The sequence below is a fragment of the Pteropus medius genome, unplaced genomic scaffold (assembly GCF_902729225.1).
Source record: "Pteropus medius unplaced genomic scaffold, Ma_sr-lr_union100, whole genome shotgun sequence".
Taxonomy (NCBI): domain Eukaryota; kingdom Metazoa; phylum Chordata; class Mammalia; order Chiroptera; family Pteropodidae; genus Pteropus; species Pteropus medius.
This window is the reverse complement of record NW_024351729.1, coordinates 22,926,702-22,943,455: the sequence shown is the minus strand read 5'-3', so window position 1 is coordinate 22,943,455 and position 16,754 is coordinate 22,926,702. Positions and strand designations below refer to the sequence as shown.

At 52.3% G+C, this 16,754-nt stretch overlaps 3 protein-coding genes across 9 annotated transcripts in view; 2 read left to right on the top strand and 1 right to left on the bottom strand.

The window, feature by feature from the left end:
* Positions 1 to 333: 333 nt before the first annotated feature.
* RETREG2 (reticulophagy regulator family member 2) lies at positions 334 to 5,786 on the bottom strand. Of its 2 annotated transcripts, none has more exons than XM_039844814.1 (9): positions 5,379 to 5,786; positions 4,993 to 5,099; positions 4,260 to 4,290; positions 3,769 to 3,816; positions 3,282 to 3,366; positions 2,836 to 2,979; positions 2,592 to 2,686; positions 2,295 to 2,430; positions 334 to 2,043 (listed from the first exon to the last, which is right to left on the bottom strand). In XM_039844814.1, the coding sequence occupies exons 5-9, from the start codon at positions 3,298 to 3,300 to the stop codon at positions 1,430 to 1,432; spliced, it is 1,008 nt and encodes a 335-aa protein (XP_039700748.1). In that variant the 5' UTR covers positions 3,301 to 3,366; positions 3,769 to 3,816; positions 4,260 to 4,290; positions 4,993 to 5,099; positions 5,379 to 5,786; the 3' UTR covers positions 334 to 1,429. The 2 variants fall into 2 exon arrangements, with proteins under 2 accessions (XP_039700748.1, XP_039700747.1); XM_039844813.1 differs by having other exon boundaries at positions 3,769 to 3,904; positions 5,379 to 5,782.
* Positions 5,787 to 6,075: 289 nt separating this feature from the next.
* Positions 6,076 to 11,225, top strand: CNPPD1 (cyclin Pas1/PHO80 domain containing 1). Its single transcript, XM_039844815.1, has 9 exons — positions 6,076 to 6,993; positions 7,228 to 7,315; positions 7,736 to 7,844; positions 8,384 to 8,465; positions 8,630 to 8,750; positions 8,837 to 8,965; positions 9,509 to 9,570; positions 9,927 to 10,044; positions 10,272 to 11,225. The coding sequence occupies exons 2-9, from the start codon at positions 7,247 to 7,249 to the stop codon at positions 10,815 to 10,817; spliced, it is 1,236 nt and encodes a 411-aa protein (XP_039700749.1). The 5' UTR covers positions 6,076 to 6,993; positions 7,228 to 7,246; the 3' UTR covers positions 10,818 to 11,225.
* Positions 11,215 to 16,754, top strand: part of SLC23A3 (solute carrier family 23 member 3) — a 10,348-nt gene continuing 4,808 nt past the window's right edge. For 4 of the 6 annotated variants that reach the window (XM_039844809.1, XM_039844811.1, XM_039844806.1 and 1 more), the window contains exons 1-8: positions 11,215 to 13,249; positions 13,387 to 13,544; positions 13,659 to 13,756; positions 13,968 to 14,041; positions 14,245 to 14,426; positions 14,755 to 14,878; positions 15,033 to 15,147; positions 16,111 to 16,364. In XM_039844809.1, coding sequence (XP_039700743.1) covers positions 13,085 to 13,249; positions 13,387 to 13,544; positions 13,659 to 13,756; positions 13,968 to 14,041; positions 14,245 to 14,426; positions 14,755 to 14,878; positions 15,033 to 15,147; positions 16,111 to 16,364 — 1,170 coding nt within the window. In that variant the 5' untranslated portion in view covers positions 11,215 to 13,084. Of the gene's footprint in view, positions 13,250 to 13,386; positions 13,545 to 13,658; positions 13,757 to 13,967; positions 14,042 to 14,244; positions 14,431 to 14,754; positions 14,879 to 15,032; positions 15,148 to 16,110; positions 16,365 to 16,754 lie in introns of all 6 variants that reach the window. The other 2 variants (XM_039844807.1, XM_039844808.1) reach the window with 2 other exon arrangements.

Sequence of the window (16,754 nt, the reverse complement as noted above, 5' to 3'; positions counted from 1 at the left end):
GGCCTACAGGAACATTAACCTGTCTGTAAAATGGAGTTAATCACAGTATATACCTCAGGGCTATGAGGAAGAGTTAACAAGTGTAAATCACTTAGAAGAGTGCCAAGCACATATGCATTCAACTAGTGTTAGATATGATTTTTTTTGGTGTTCCTTGGTCTGAAATCAGTTTTGATACAGGTATTGGTCCTGCTTTAGTTCCCTCAGTACAGATAAATCAGAGGTGAGCAAGTTAATTATTAGCATGTAGACAGATGGTTAAAGTTATAGGCAACATAGTAGAAAATGATTGTTATGGTCCCAAAATTTCTATCGATTGGGAAGACAAGGCAATTTCCTCCTGTATACACTTTATTTACACATGCTAAATCTCACTGAACATATCACACTGTCAGGGAAGATGGCTAAGAGCATTAGGGTTGTCAGGGTAATTCTAGCTTCTGGCCTTGTTTTGCACCATGTAAATAAACAGCCACGGGCAATATTGGGGACAAGGAGGTAAGGGGTGAGGTGGAGACAGTGTGGCAGAGTTTGCAGTGAGGAAGGCAGGCAGGCAGCAGCAGTTCTAGCCAATCAACACTTTATTTTTCCAGTCAACACCTGCAGATGTTACTATCCACTTCCTGACCGTAGTAGGGGGCCCCGCCACTCTTGAACTACCCATGGCCTAGAGAAGCAGGTCTCCTTTTTTCGCCTGGGGGTAGCTAGAAAGCCCCTCATCCCCACCAGACAGAGCTCCTGCTCACTAATGCAGTGCTGGTGCATGTGCTATGGGATCCCGGCTCTGCTCTTGTATCACGAAAGGCTGAGATGAACCAGGCCAAAGGTGCAGTGGAGGTTCCACTGGCTAGTGACCTAAGTGCTCAACTACTGGCCTGACTCACCACCTCAGGTTTAGTCTGTACCTCTGAGACAGGAACCTCCCTAAAGTTCAGCCAGGAAAGGAGGAGCTGGCAGAGTGGGGACTGAGCTGCTAAGGACAGGACACAGCAGGGAAATAAAACAGAGAAGAGTGCAGGACAGAAGAGAGCAATGATAAAGTGCCTGAACTAAACAACCAAGTGGGACACGAGGACAGAGCAGCAAAGGTCCCTGAGGATAGGAGGAAAAAGAAAGGGACAGACCACCAGGGCTTGGGGCAGACTGGAATGAGAATAGAGATGAGGCAGGGAGGCAAATGCAGGCTGTGGGAAGGACTTTCCTAGTCCTGTTTACATCCACTAACCCAAATGTAAAATTATTTACAAACTTAAAACCTATCCCAGGTACTGTACCAGGCCCAGGACAGCAGGCAGGCAGGCAGAGGGTGGACTGGCTACCATCTGACAGCCAGCTTCCCCACGTATTGCCCCTCCCATAGTAGGGAAAGGAGGAGACACTGACATCCTTAGCCAGGAAACCCTACTGTGCCTGCAATTCCTTCCATCGCTCATGGCTCAGCCACGGCCTGAGCCTCTTGGTCTGACTGTATCAGAGAAAGGGTGTTGGACCCTGGGGGTGGAGCATCAGGGGGCTCTGGGGATATCTCCGGCCCCAACTCCAGCTCTGCATTCAGCTGCTCCAGCTCCCCCTGATCCAGCAATTCAAAGTCCTCAGTGGTGAGTGCCTCTTCTTCCTTAGGGGCAGGCAGGGGCTGGGGTGAGTTCTGGGAAAGAGGTGGGAGCACTGAAGGGGAGGGAACCAGGTCACTTTCAGCAAGGCAAAGTAGGGGTGACAGGGTGCTGGAGGGAGTGGTGGGATCACCACTCATTGCCTCTGGGCTCAGCGTCTCCACTGGTGCTCCAGGGGAGAGCTTCACTTCATCTGTGGGAGAGCCTGCCCCATTGAAGTGCGTGTTCACAAAGTGAAGTGGAGATGAGAGCCGAAGCAATGTCTCCTTGGCTGCCACAACTTCCTCCTCCTCCAAGTCCAGGTCCTGCCTTGAAAGCGCCTGAGGGGAGCCCAGCAGGTCTTCGGGAGGGGCCAACTCTGACTCCTCTCCCTCTCCCAGCTCCCGGCTCAGGGCCTCCTCTGGCTCACTTGGCAGGCTCTGCTGGTCCAAATCTGTGCAGAAAACTAAGCATCAGGAATGGGCCTGCTGTTCTGAATGGCCACAAAAGGCTGACAGGCTCAAAGATGACAACTCAAGAAATGGGATGCTGGACCAAGCCTTAGGTTAAAGGCCTTTAAGGAGCTTGAAGTAGAATTAGAGGGTCAGTTCCCCCAAAGAAAACATGGGGGCAACAATCAGAAAGTACAGCCAGCACCCCATGACAGGGAACAGGAAGACTGTGAGGGGCAAAGGGCTTCCCTACCCTCTGAGACATCAGTTAGTTGTGGAGTTGTGGCCCGGGATACAGAGAAGCCGCCACTCTCCAAGATAGACGCCTCCTCATCTGACAGCTCTGAGTCTGTAATGGCCAAAGCCAGTGCTGTTTTCTTCACATCCACCTGCAGGAGAACCAGGATGAACACAACAAGTGAAGAAATAAGAGAATCAATTTTCTAGGAGCACCCCTCCACGGGCTTCCACCCCCTTGAGAGGTGGCTATTCTAGAGTAGAGACATTCCCCCAGCCTTCAACTTGACACCCCATCTCCCTTGGACCTCACCACTGGGGAGAAGCCAGCCAGTTCTGCCTCGCTTTCGCTCTCTGTCTCTGCCAGTGGCTCATCATCTCCGGGGGGTGCATTCTTCCCCTGCCGCTCTAGAGAAGCAAGAGCAGTAGGGCAGTGACCAAGCAAGGACAGTGGTGGGGGACAAACATAGCCAAAGGACTGGACAGTATCTAAATTCCAGGGCATTTCATGAGCCATAAGCCAAAGCCCTCCCCCCTGGGTTACAGAAGTGCCTTACTCCTCTTGTCGTGTTTGTGATGCAGGGCATCAGCTTCTGCCTTCATGCTGTAGTCCAACTGCATGAGCAGGGGCTCGAGGCGAGTGTACATCCTCTGGATCAGCTCATGATAAACCACCAGGGGCCACAGCAGGATACTCAACACTAGGGGTTAGAGCATCCACTCAGAGCTCCCTATGCCTATTTCCTAAGGGCCCTTATTCAAACAGGAAGGGCTGAAGGAAGGACAAAATTCTTTTCTGAGGCTGTGCTAACCTCTTCCCCTCACATCCATTGCCCTCCTCCCCAGATGACTCTTCCACTGTTACTAACACTATAACATACCCTGGAAATCTCTGTAAACAGGTAATGGGAGCAGAGAAAAAGCACAGTCCTCTCTTTAGGTCAGTATAGGAAAAGAAGACAAGGAAAGGGCTTTGGGAAGGAAAAGGTTAGACCCTACTCACAGACAATGTAGGAAATCATAATCCCTGGAACATAGTGCCCCAGCACAGCCAACACAGCACAGCCGGAGCAGACTCGAGCACAGAACTGCAGAGAAGAGTGGAGTCTAAGAACTGTGGAGTGAGGTATGCACCCCACTCATCTGGGTTAAGAAATTACTGTTCAGCTGGTGGAAGGAGGGGTATGCCCTCTAGGAATGCGGTGATCCAGGCTAGTCAAGAGAATGCCCAAGACCACCAATTCAGGAAGTTTGCAATAGACATCACCAAACACCTACAATTCACACTGGTCTGCTTTGGAAGGAAATAGTGTCAGAACACCAGAGCTTATTCCCTGAGGCGGAATGCCTCCTCTACCAGGCGACTAGCTGTGAATGTTGCCTCAAGAAGGTATCAGGTCTCTTCCTTCAGCCTCCAGAGAATACCAGTCACTCCTTCCCACTATTTCCTCATAGTGTAGAGAACTGTTGTATGATGTAGGGGAGATTACCTGAGCTGGATTCTGCTTCTTGTACTGCAGCAGCTCCTGCAGGTGAATCTGGAAGGTGAGCCAGCTCTCAGCCAGGTATCTGCACAACTCGGGCACACTCAGCAGGTGCGGCCGGGCGCCTGACCCCGCACCCTCACTGGGGAGACATGACATGACCCCTGGAGGCCTCAGACCCCAGCTTCCTAGGAACTCAAATCTCTCTGAGAATGCCAATGAAATCTTTAGTCTAAGGAAATAGATAACCCCGCTTCCCAAAGGGAGGTTGTCCTGATCCTGGGAAGCAAAGCCCAGAGCTCCCAAAACCTCTGCCCCAAAAGGAACAGGAACGAACACCTACATAGGAAACCTAGGACCAACTTCATTACTATTCCAATCACTATGCTGGGGTCTGCGCCTACAGAAGCTGCAGTGTTGCCCTGCACCATGGTGACACTGGCACCAATGTAAGACAGGATTTGAGCATTTGTCTTCAAGAAATGGCCTGCACTCACCTGTCGGAGTGTGGCTCCTCTGGGGATGATGCTATAGAAAGAGGAGGGGGACAAGTTACTGAGTGGTATGGGCTCTGGGAGACACACCCCAAGGCAGACATAGTTTCCCCTTCTCTGCTGTCCCAGAGCACTTTCTTCAAACGCCTATTGCAGAGAACATTACATAGTTTGTCACTTGCACGTCTGTCTTCTTTAGACTTTACCCTTTGCAAACACAGGAACCACATCTCATGTTTACATCCAAACAACTCACACACAGCCTGGCACCTAGTTGCTCCAAAAGGCCTATTAAATAAATACATGGACAACAAGAAAAACAATGAGAGCTAACATTCATATCATTTCTATCACGAGTGACTCTCTACACATAACATGTGTTAACTAACTTAATGTCTACCTCCTGATGAAATGAGTTCTACTACCCGTTTTACAGATGAGGAAACTGAGGCAAACAGAGATTGACTGGCTTTTACAAGGTCACACACATGGTAAATGGCTAAGCAGGCAATGAAACCCAGGCAATCTGACTACAGAATCCATAATCTTAACTACACTCAAGAGTAACACTAATTTTGAGAAAGGGGTAAATCTCGATTTCCTAACTGGGGGAGTGCTGGTGATTGGGAGGCAGGTGGCCTGCTGTACACTGCCCTCACCATTCAACCCACCCAGCAGGGTCAGCCACAAAGCAAGTGCACGATGCGGCTTGCTGAATGAAGGAAATTACACTCACCTGAGACGTCAGGGAGGAAGCGAGGCTGCCAAAGATCCAGCAGAAAATAGGCCAAAAGTGAGATGCTGAGCAGGAAAAAAGGCCGGAGGGACGACGAAGACAGCAACCTTAGGGAGAGACAGGCACCTCAGCGGTGAGTGGATGAGAGGCTCCCGCAGCCATCGCAAAAGGAGGAAAAGACGGGGGAACGGGAACCTCCACGCCTAATTCGAGACTCGAAAACAGGACGAAGGGGGCAACCCAGGCGGACAAGAGTCTTTAAAAACTAGGAGATGGGTCATGTCCCAGGACAAGTGTCAACCCCAGAATGGGGAAGGGTACCCCGGCCCCTCCCGCCCCCGCTCTCCCGCGCAGCCCAGCCCCGCCCCCTCCTCCGCGGCCGTTACCAGAAGAGGCCGTTGAGCGCGGCCGCCGTGACCAGGCTGTGCAGCGGCTTCTCCCATACCAGCAGCCGCTGCGCAGCCGCCAGCACCGCCTCCCAGCCGCGGAGCCGCAGCCACAGCGTCGTGGCCAGGCGTCCCACCGCCTCGGCCGTGGCCGTCTCTTCCTCCGCCTCGCCGGTGGCCTCGCCCATGCCTAGACTGAGACCCAGACCCAGGCCGAGGCTCAGGCCCAGGCCCGCGCCCCCACCAGCGCCGGTGTTACCTCCGCCACCGCCGCTCGCCATAGCCCCGCCGCAGCCGCCGCCCGAGCCCGCGAGGAGCCAGGGCTGCGCGGCCGCCGCCGGGGGCGCGTCAGGCGGAAGGGGGCGCAAGCCACAGAGAGCGCCGCTGGGGCCGCGGGCAGCGCGTCACGTGACGGCGGAGCGACGGACCCGTCACGTGACGCGCCCTAATCTCCCGGATAGGATGTCCCGCGCCTGCGCGCACGCGGCTGCTGGTGACCCTTCGCCTACGCGGGTGTCTTCTGGCGTCTGGAGTCGTCACCCGAAGTCCGGAACCGGGAGGTGTCTGGCGTTGTCTGACCCTAGGACTGTGTTTCCGCGTTTCCCCACTCCAGTCCGTTTTCTTCTCTCGGTGTAGGCAGGGCTGCTAGGGAGTCTGGTGCTAGCACGGTATTCCCGGTGTCGTACGTACTGAAAGGGCAGGAAGGGGGCTTCCAGATGCCCAAAAGCCCCGGTCGGGTCTGCTGCTGCTCTGGCAGGGCGGCTGACGTGCCATTGCTCAGCGTACTGGTTCTCCCGGTTCCCTCCCCTCGGCAGATAAACAAACCCCAGCGCGTGACCCGACAGACTCGAAAACAGCTTCACCTACTCATAAAGTTCTTTCCTCCCCGTCTCTTTCTGTAAACTTACCTGTCTCCACGTATTGGAGCTCCAATCCCTTGCTCAAAGCAGTAGATTGTGGTCAGGGGGTGAGTTTAAAAGTGAATCCAAAAACCTATTTAAGTGTTGTTTACCTTTTGGGGGATATGTTGACACTTTTTTGAGGCTTACAACGTACCAGGCCTTTTATAGTCCCTTGAACAACTTAATTTCTGCAATAACTACAAAATAAACATTGAATTAGGTTTAAAATTCCAAAGTATGCTGAAAGGTATACTGCAAAAAAGTAACTTTCCCTGTTCCCTTGTCTGTGGGAACAGACTTAAGTTTCTTGCGTATCCTTTCCGACGCTTTTTATGTACATTGCTATATGTATATCCCCCCTTTTAAAAAACAATTGAGAGCACCTCGCTGTCCTGCGTCTTTGTTTCATTCACATTAACGTCTACATTGTTATGAAAAATCAGCCAGGCTCATTCATCTTCAGTGTGGCATGGTTCCCTAGGAATTGTCCCCATTTCTTAAAGGAGGGCACACCGAGGCTCAGAGCGACCAGGATTTCGAGTCCAGCTCCTTCCCGAAGGGAGGGGCCGGCGGTTCCACCGCCCGGGCGGCAGGAAGTGTCGATAGCTGACTCGCCCGAGGCACCCCCGCGGCTTGTAAACGCGAGGCAGACGCGCAGCGCGGTATTGGCACAGTCCGCGCCTCGCAGCCAGGTCTCCTCTCTTCTCCGTGAGGTAAACGCCCCGGGCCGCGAACCCCACTCCCCGATCCCGGAGCCCCGCCTGGGGCGGAACAGGAAGAGGCGCCCGCCAGTCCCAGCCCCGCCTGCCGCCGCTGGCGTGAGGGGAGGGGGCGGTACTGGCAAGGGCGGTGGCCCGCGCGGGGCAGACGGGCTGGCAGGTGGACAGCGGTCAGGGACGCCTCCGCGGCCCCTTTACAACTCGTTCCCCTCCCTTCCACCTTCACAGGGCGGCGGCTGGCGGCGCGATGGACCTAGCCGGACTCCTGCTGGACGAAGAAGGCACCTTCTCCCTCACCGGTTTCCAGGACTTCTCGGTGAGCGCGCGGCTCGCCCCTCCCCGGCCTGCCCTCACTGGGAGCCGGGACCCCGGGCGCTCCCCTTCAGGGCCGCGAGCTCGCCTGACGGTCTGCCCGGGAGCTGAGAGGCAGCCGCTCGAGCCGTGCCTACTCGAGGCCCCGGCTGATTGGGCCCTGGGGAAGAGCTGCGGGGTACAGAATTGGCGGTAGGGGTGGTCGGCCGGGGCCCTTCTCGGAGAATCTCTCCTGGGGAGAGAATCCCTCTGTGGAGGCGTCTGCCATTGGTAAACAATCCCAAGAAAGCGGGCTAGGTGGGCACCCGACCCACTAGCCGTGAGGCTAGCCTGCTGCCCCGCACCCCCTTCTAGCCCGCAGCCAGGATCTCCGTCATACCCTTCCCTGCCCTTCACCCTCCACCACCCTCCTGCCCTGTTTCAGTTCCTCCCGGGACACCAGAGGCTGAGTGCCCGGATCCGAAGAAGACTCTACTATGGTTGGGACTGGGAAGCTGACTGTAGCCTGGAGGAGCTCTCCAGCCCCATGGCAGGTTAGACAATGTCGTGTGACTGGGCAGATGAGAAGCATGAAAATGGGGTTGTCAGCGGGCACCAAAACAATTCTAGGTGTACCCCATGAGCTGTCCTGTCTCTTCATAGCTAGCTAGCTCATTGGTATTTGGTGTAAGAAGTGAGTTTAAAGTTCACTTTTTTTTTTTTTAGCTCAAATGAGTAAAGAACATTACTCAGTGTCACTCTTGATTTGTATACTATGAACTCTTAGTTTTCTAAGACTGTCTACTGTATGTTTCTCAAATAAACAAGGCATGTTTATTTCTCAAATGAACGTGTGGAAGACGAGTCTAAATAATTTAAGATGACAGGAAAATAGGCCTTCCTGGTGGGAGAAGCTGAAATTCAAACTTAAGATGGGCTTTTTGCTTCAGTGTGGGAGAATTTGATCTCTGTTTTGTTTCTATGGTCCAGTCTCCAAGGCCTCAGCTAATACAGATGTGGGTCTTCTACTGATAGCAATGGGGACTACTAGTGGGGAGTTGTTTGCTCACTGTCTTCATTCTGTCCTCTGCAGACATTGCTGTGGAACTGCTCCAGAAGGCAGCCCCCAGCCCTATTCGCCGACTCCAGAAGAAATATGTAGCCCATGTGTCCCGGTGAGCCTGGAACTGAGGGAGACAGGATGAGAGTGTTTGGATCCTAGAGAGAAGGGAATGGTTATCTCTAAAGCGAAGATGTAAAGACACAGGGATGAGCATTATAAGAACTACAAGAGCTGAAAGACTCTTGGGTTTAATTACTAATCCTTTCCACCACCCAGGGAGGCATGCATCTCCCCATGTGCTATGATGCTAGCTCTGGTGTACATTGAGCGCCTCCGGCACCGAAATCCGGACTACCTACAGCATGTGTCCTCCTCTGACTTGTTCTTGATCTCCATGGTAAGACTCTCCCTTCCCTTCATCACCCCTGTGAGCCAAGGAGCCCGGTTTGAGCTCTACTGACACCACCACTGGCTTTTCTGTAGATGGTGGCCAGTAAGTACCTCTATGATGAAGGGGAGGAAGAGGAAGTCTTCAATGATGAATGGGGAGCTGCAGGGGGTGTGGCCGTGCCGACTCTCAATGCCCTGGAGAGGGGCTTTTTGAGTGCCATGGTGAGTAGCTGTTCTCTTTCTTGCTCTGTTTCCCTGGCCCTTTGTTTTTTCTCTCTCAGCCTTCTGTTGTTTCTTCATTTCTCTTTCTGCCTGTCTTCCTTGTGGCTTTCTTTGTTAGTATTTCCCCTTCTTAGCTCTCTGGAGTAATCACAGCCTTTGGAGATTCCTGGTGTGATGAGGCCAGAAAAGGAGCATAGCCGTTCCCCGATTCCTCCCAGCCCAACAGGGTACACTTTGAGTCAGCTTATCTTACTGGGTTCTGATTATTTGCTTCCACACTTTCTCTGCCCCTAGATTCTGAGTTCCCTATGGGCATGGACGATTGCAGATTATTTTCTCCCCTTACCCTTAGTGGAGTATGTAATATGAAACCAGATATGTGATTATTAAATGAGTTAATAGAGAAAAAGCTCTTGGAACAGTATCTGGCACATAGTGCCAATTAGGCGTTACCTGTGGTGGTGGTTGTAGTTGATTCTGCAGCTCTGATTATTGAAGTGACTCATATTCGAGCCTGGTTTGGTGCCCTCTTTATACCCACAGGATTGGCGTCTCTACACTGACCCTCGGGAGATCTTTGAGGTGCTGAGCTGGCTAGAGAGCAGGTAGGTTGTAGGAGTTAGGAAGAGATGTTTGAGGGATTTGGGGCTGAGGCCTAAGCCGTAGGAATTAGACAGAGACAAGGGTCTGTGTAACTCAGGGGAGGGAGGAGACAGGAAAGAGGCTAGCCGAAGGTAGTGGTTCCCAAACCTGCCTGCCCTCTTTGGGAGGATGGGAGAAGCTTATCAAAAATAACAGATCTTGATCTCACCCTCAGTTTCTGGATCAATAGGCAGCCTAGGAACCTGTGTGTTTAACAAGTTCCCCAGTTCCTTGGTGGGTCCCAGGGGGAATGAGAGTGCCATTGGGCTGGCTGCAGGAGTGTTGCAGGTGCTCTGTCTCTTTTCTCCCCTCCCAACAGTGTGGCTGAACAGCAAGGACGGCGACGGGGCTGGTATACCTACACAGACCTGTGTGTGCTGCTGGAGCAGCCAGCTTGGCAGCTGGCCCTGGGTTCCCTCTGTCAGCAGCTGGCAAAGGTGAGGAGGGGTCGGAAAGGATAGGAGGCTTGAGTGGGCTAGCGTTTGGGTAAAATGATGTAAAATAAATGCTGAAAGGTTCAGGAGATGGGGTTGGGGAGTAGGTAGTGACATAGGCCTCTAATTTGAACTTCTAGAGACAGAAAGTGGGTGTGTTAAAGACAATCAGAAGCAGGTTTTATGGGAAGTGTGTTTGGCACTGACCTTTCTTATCTTCTCTCCTGCAGCTGTCCTGCTTGGTAGCTATGGCATATGTGAGCAGCGTGGCCCTGGCTATGGCGTCCGTAGCTGTAATACACCAGTCTTTAGGGCTGTCCTGCAGCCCACCACCTGGGCCCCCGGATCTTGGATTGGCCTCCAGGTGCCTCTTGGAACCCTGCATACCTTCTCCTGTGCCACAGTGCCTGTCACCTTCTGCTAATGCCTCCACCTGCCTAGAAGGCGACGTCGGGCTGCGTTCACTCTGGGGCAGTCTTCTGGCCTCATTGACTCCCCCACCATTGCCTCCCCCAGATCCTCCTGCTCCTCCCACTCTTCTCCATAACTGTCCCCTTTGTCAGAAGCTCCAGAAAGACTCCCCAACCTGCCATGCCTGCCACCACCCCAATCATACTGTCCGCACTGGGCCCTCCAGCCCCTGGTACCACTCCCATGGCCTGGCTCCACCATGGTCCTGGAGCCCAATGCCTCCTCTTCTCCCACAGCCCCAGCAATGTTCACTTTTCAGAATCATGGAGCTGGCCCGCCTCAAGTCTTTCATTTTCCCAGGCTAGGTAGGGCTCCGAGAAATGTGTTAAGAGGACTTGGAAGTCCCTGAGAACCTGGAGGTGCAGTGCTTGTTTAGATCCTCCCTACCTCTCTGAGTCCTTGCCTGGTCCCCTCTTCCGGATGAGGAATTACGGGGCTGAAGGACTGAAGGTCACTTGCTCTCCTAGACCTCAGGGGCTGGCTTCTTGGCCAGGGCAGTGATGGTACCAGGGAAAGCTTCAACTCAGTGATCAGGGGCCTGTCACAGATGGACAGTGGAGAAGCCCCTGTCTCTTAACCTTCCCTGGGCCCTTCTAGACTTTTGCTTTTGCGTTCCCTAGGATGGAAGGGTAAAGATGGGGTGGGGGAGATGTCGGGGGAGGGAGGGAAGGATGTTGACCAGGGTCTGTGTGATGTCCCTGAAGCAGGGGAGCCAGGGATTGATAGGGCCGAGATGGAAGCTACTGAGGGGAGGTGGGATGAGGTAGGAAGCTCTCTCAACACCCATTCCTTGGGTGTAGTTCAAGGGAGCCACGAACTGCTGGGACTTCCTACTTTGCCGTTTTGTCTTCCAGCCTTCTCTTAGTACCCTGCTCCTGGGCTTCCTTCTCTTCCGGTTCCTCTCTTGGGTGTTCTCTTCATAGGCCTCTCTGGCCACCGCTTTGTATCTGGGTTTTTCATGCTTTTGTAGAACTGAGGTTTCAATAAACAGTTTCAGTTGCATGGCCTGGACTCTTGTTTCTGCGACAGCCCTTGGAAGAACTTTCTTTCCCATATCTGTCTTCTAAGCCTCTCTATTTCCTGATCCCATCATCTTGCGACTGATTCTCCCTCAGCCCCATTTCCCTGTTTGATAGTCATAGGCTCCCATTTCAAACTTAACCTTTGTCCCTCTCCCAGCACCCTGGGGTCACTAGCGCTGCCTGACTTGAGTGCTGTGGTGTATAGATAGTGACTGTACCATACTTGAGGTTGGCCCTGTCGCAACTTCTGGGTGAGCACCAGTCTTGTGGATTCTGAAGCACATCTGGTGGAGTGAGGCCAAGCCAAGTATCCAGCAGAGCCTCATCAACTTCTTGAGAGCAAGCCCCGAGAACATTTCTTGATCTTGACTTCCAATCTGGTGTGACACGTGGTGGTGGTATGGTTAAGAGAAGTCCAAGGCTGGGTTATGGTTGGAAGAAGAAAAACTGCTCTGGGCAGCTGGACTGGCTATTTGGGACTGCTTATGATGATCCACAGCAGGGGTGGTACTGCCCTCTAGGGGACATTTTGGATATTTAGGGGGCATTTTTTGATGCAAAAATTTAAAGGGATGCTACTGGCATTTACTTGGCCTGGGCAGGATGCTGGACATCCTGAAATGCTCAGGACCACCCTTGTTAGGAAGCATTCCCAAGACAACTTTGGAATGACTGGCTAGACATCATGTATATGAAAATCCTGTTTATCTGAGCTGAGAGCTATCTAACTTTCTACGTGTAAACGCGAAGTTGATTTTGCACATTTTGAAAAAGACTCAGTTTCCCAGGAATGCACCTCTGTGTAAATTAAAACTTAATTTGCTTTGTTCAGCACTTAACCATGAACTTTTTCACTGTTTTGGAGCATCACGTCTCCAGTGGCAGCACTGCCTATGGTAATGAGTCACCAGGAAAGCATTACCAGTATCAGTTGGCATTGTAGCTGCCACATCCACAGTGATTGTACACATGGGGGCAGGGACTGGACCGCTTCCCTGTGTTTTGGGTTAGTCGAGCCCCAGTTTTCACATAATGAAAGACTTGTTATTACAAATTACTTTTATTTCTCATACTACAGTGAGGACTTTATATAAATGTTCTCACTTATGTTGTCATGCGTGTCACCCATTACCCATGCATTTCCTTTTGAGGTAGTCCAGGGGGCTTGACCTGAAAAGGTTGAGGGTTGCAATGATGTTTCCAAGTTGGTGGTGAGGAGGAGATACTGCCTAAAATGTCCCCAGGTTATTCTCTCAGTCTCCCCATCCCCCCTATTCTGCTTTACAGAGCCGAGAACAGGGGATCTGAATAGAGATTCTTGGGGGAGGGGTCCAGAACATGGCTCCTGGGTTAATGCGTGATGGAATTTGTACAAGAGCTGAGCAAAGGTGAAAGGGCCTTCCCTAAATCCTTCATTCCTTTGCTCTGCTTCATTGACACCCCACCCCCTTCCCATTCCAGGCAACTAACTTCACTCAAACTCTGACCTCTTACTCTTTCTACTTAACTCTGGCCCAGGATAGTCAAAACAAGACGAAAGACAGGACGGCATGAGCCGATCACACCCCCATCCCATCCAACTTCGATCTGTGGGCTCCCAGGATAACCAGGCTCCCCTGCCGCTGCCACCTGCTATCCAAAATCCCTCCTCCCACTCTTGGGCCTCTCCACATGGACCTCTTTCCTGGGGTCTCTGCTGTCTTCTGGCTCTGCAGGTAGGAAGTGTATGTGCAGGAGTTGGTGCTGGCTGAAGAAGTTGTTTGGAGGAGTAGATGTGGCACGAGAGACCCTCCATAACTAGATATTTCTTTCTATTTCTGAAGTCTGACCCTTTTCATTCCGCTCCTTGCAGCATATTTTGGTCTTGACTTCTCTGCTCTGTGCCTCCCACCTGCTCCTGCTTCGAAGTCTCTCCCAAGGAGGACTCTCTTATTCCCCTGCCCAGATCCTGGCCTCTAGCCTCTTTTCGTGTGGTGTGTCTACTGCCCTGCAAACTTGGATGGGCAGCAGGTAAGGGGAACTCCTTGGAGGGAGGGGGACATTGCCTTAGGAGGTAGGAAGGGCTTGGGGAGTCCTTTTGGCGGCCACCTGTTTCCAGACCTATCAGGACCACTGTACCTACAGGCTGCCTCTTGTCCAGGCTCCATCCTTTGAGTTCCTTTTCCCTGCTCTGGTGCTGACCAGCCAGAAGCTACCTCTGGCCATCCAGACACCTGGAAACTGTGAGTACAGAACAAGAGCATGAGGTAAAGATGGGATTGGGTCCTAATTTAAGCATATAGGTATAGGTGGGTGCAGGGTTGAGAATGGGCAATGATGGGACTGCTAGGCACTGTGGTGTCTTGGAGCTGTGCCAGGCACCAGTTAGGACTGCAGAGCAATGAATCTACATCCCATTTACCTCTCTACTCTCCATGCCCCCAACTTTCCCAGCCTCTCTGATGCTGCACCTGTGTGAGGGGCCTGGCTGCCATGGGTTGGAGCTCCGGAACAGTTCTCTCCGAGAGGTAAGTGCTTGGGAATAGGAGCAGGAGGACAGGGGTGGTGCTGGGATTGGAGAGGTTCTGGTTTCCATTATGCAAGGACTGAGCTGCTCTTGGGGAAGGAGGTGGGTGAGGGACCCACCCCTGGAAGTAGATAGGAAGTCCAGGCTGAGGTCAACTCAGTCAAGCTGAATGTTTTCTCTCTGTCTTCTCCTCTTCTTCACTAGGTGTCTGGGGCAGTGGTGGTGTCCGGGCTGCTGCAGGGCACGCTGGGGCTGTTAGGGGTTCCTGGCCACTTGTTCCCCTACTGTGGGCCCCTGGTACTGGCCCCCAGCCTGATTGTGGCAGGGTTCTCTGCTCACAGGGAAGTGGCTCTGTTCTGCTCTGCTCACTGGGGGCTGGCCTTGCTGTACGTAAGTTCTGAGAAGTACAGGATGGTGACCAAGTATAGGGTGTGTGGGACGGTGGGATGGCAGAGCTGCTGGCTAGGCCAGAATGAGCAGCTGTCTGGCAAGGACAATGCTTTGTGGATTTGGAATCAAGGGCTCTGGCTAGATTTATCTGGTCTCTCTGATTTTCACGCCGTCTCCCGCTGACCCCCAAGGTGCCCTCCTTCCCTGTCCACAGAAGCTTTTGGGTTTGGGACCCCCTTTTATGGTATTCTGCCACTTCTACCTCCACTACCTCCCTCAGGAGGTCAGCTTCCTCTTGCTCCTAAAGCTCTCTCTCTCTCCTAGGCTTATCCTGCTCATGGTGATCTGTTCTCAGCATTTGGGCTCCTGCCAGTTACCCCCATGCCCCTGGAGGCCAGCTTCAACCTCTTCAACTCGCACTCACATCCCTGCCTTCCGGCTCTTCTCGGTACGTAGGGGTCAGGGCAGGGGCAGTGGGGGTTAGAAGGACTGACACAGAACGCTTGCTTGGTCCCCTATCCTTTGGCTTCTGTTACCCCTCTGAGGCTGGCCCTGAAGGATCTGGGGGAGGGGTTCTTTTCTGTCTCAGTCTTGCTCCTCAGGTCCTAGTCCCGGTAGCCTGTGTGTGGATCGTCTCTGCCATTCTGGGTCTCAGTGCCACCCCCCTGGAGTTGTCTGCCCCCACTGAGGCACCATGGTTTTGGCTGCCTCACCCAGGTAGATTTTCTCTTGGTCTTCTATCTTTTTACTAAAATAAAGGTGTCTATTTCTTTCAATTCAAGACTTAATTAATTTCATTTCTGACTTTAATCCTGTGCTTTCTCAAAACACACAAGGGAGAGAAATTGCCAGTCTGAGGGGCCATGCTAGCCCCTCACCACAGGTGTTTTATTTAGTGTTAAGGGACATCTGCAAACCCTACCACTCCCTATTGATACTCTTTACCCAATTTACACATTTATGTTACCTACCCTCACAGGCACTTGAGTTGGTGACCTATGTATAAAGATTGCTTTTGAGGCAATGTATATGAAATTTGCCCATTCATCAATGTAATAAATGTTTGTTGAGTACATATGATAGGGAACATAGTGATAAACACGGCAGACAAAGCACCTGTGCTTATGAAGTTTACAATCTGTTGGGGAATACAGATACTATTTGTAAATGTAAAACTGCACGTGGTAAGTGTAACAAAGGGGAGGTACGTTGGGTGATCAGAGCTTCTAATGGGGAGTCTGACTTTATCAGGGTCAGGAAGGGTATTCTTGAGGAAGTGATCATTGAGCTGAGATGTGAGAGATGAGTAGGAGTTAATTGGGTGGAGAAAGAGAGAAGAGAATTCTAAGTGGCGAGAACAGCATATGCAAAGGCCCTGTGGTGGCCAGCAGCACAGCAACTACAAGGGCCTGAAACAAGGCCAGTGTATTTGGAGTGAAGGAAATGAGGCAGAGTGCGGTGGGAGATGAGGCTAGAGAGAGGCAAATGATCAGACCAAAAAAGACCTTGTAGATCATAGTAAAGGCATGGTCTTTATCCTAAGAGTTTGATAGTTTTATCCCAAAATATTACCTTCAAAGACAATGGGGCCTCTAGGATTCTTCTGGCACAAGCTTTTGGAGGCAGGGGGATGCTCCAGACTTGAGTCTGGCCTCAAAGTGACTCTTTCTCTTTCCTCAGCTGAGTGGGACTGGCCCTTGCTGACACCCCGGGCTCTGACTACAGGCATCTCCATGGCCCTGGCAACCTCCACCAGCTCCCTGGGCTGCTATGCCTTGTGTGGCTGGCTTTTGCATTTGCCTTCTCCACCTCCACATGCCTGCAGTCGAGGGCTGAGCCTGGAGGGTCTGGGCAGTGTGCTGGCTGGGCTGTTGGGGAGCCCCATGGGCACTGCATCCAGCTTCCCCAATGTGGGCACAGTGAGTCTTATCCAGGTATGTGGATGGGGGTGTGGGTGTGGGCGAGGGTGCTGGAGGTGCAGGAGGTGCAGGAGAGGGAAGGGAACTCACACTAAATGATTGCCAGCTGTGCCCAGCACTCTGTCAGGTCCTTCACATAAATGATCTCTTTTAGGAAAGTGCCTAGAAGTGGTAAGGGGCTAGGAGTGTGAGGAAGACACTGATTAATACTGAATTCCTTCTGTGCCTCAGGCACTGGACCAAGGCTGGGGTTTCAGAGAAGGACAAGTCAGATAAAGTCCCTGCTCTCTTGGGCACTTCAGAGAGGGAGAGGCAGTTTGAGAAAAAAAAATGTAAATTAGGTAATTTTCCGAGAGTGAAAAGTGCTATTAAGAAAACAGAACAAAGTGGTGTGTGTGGGGGGTG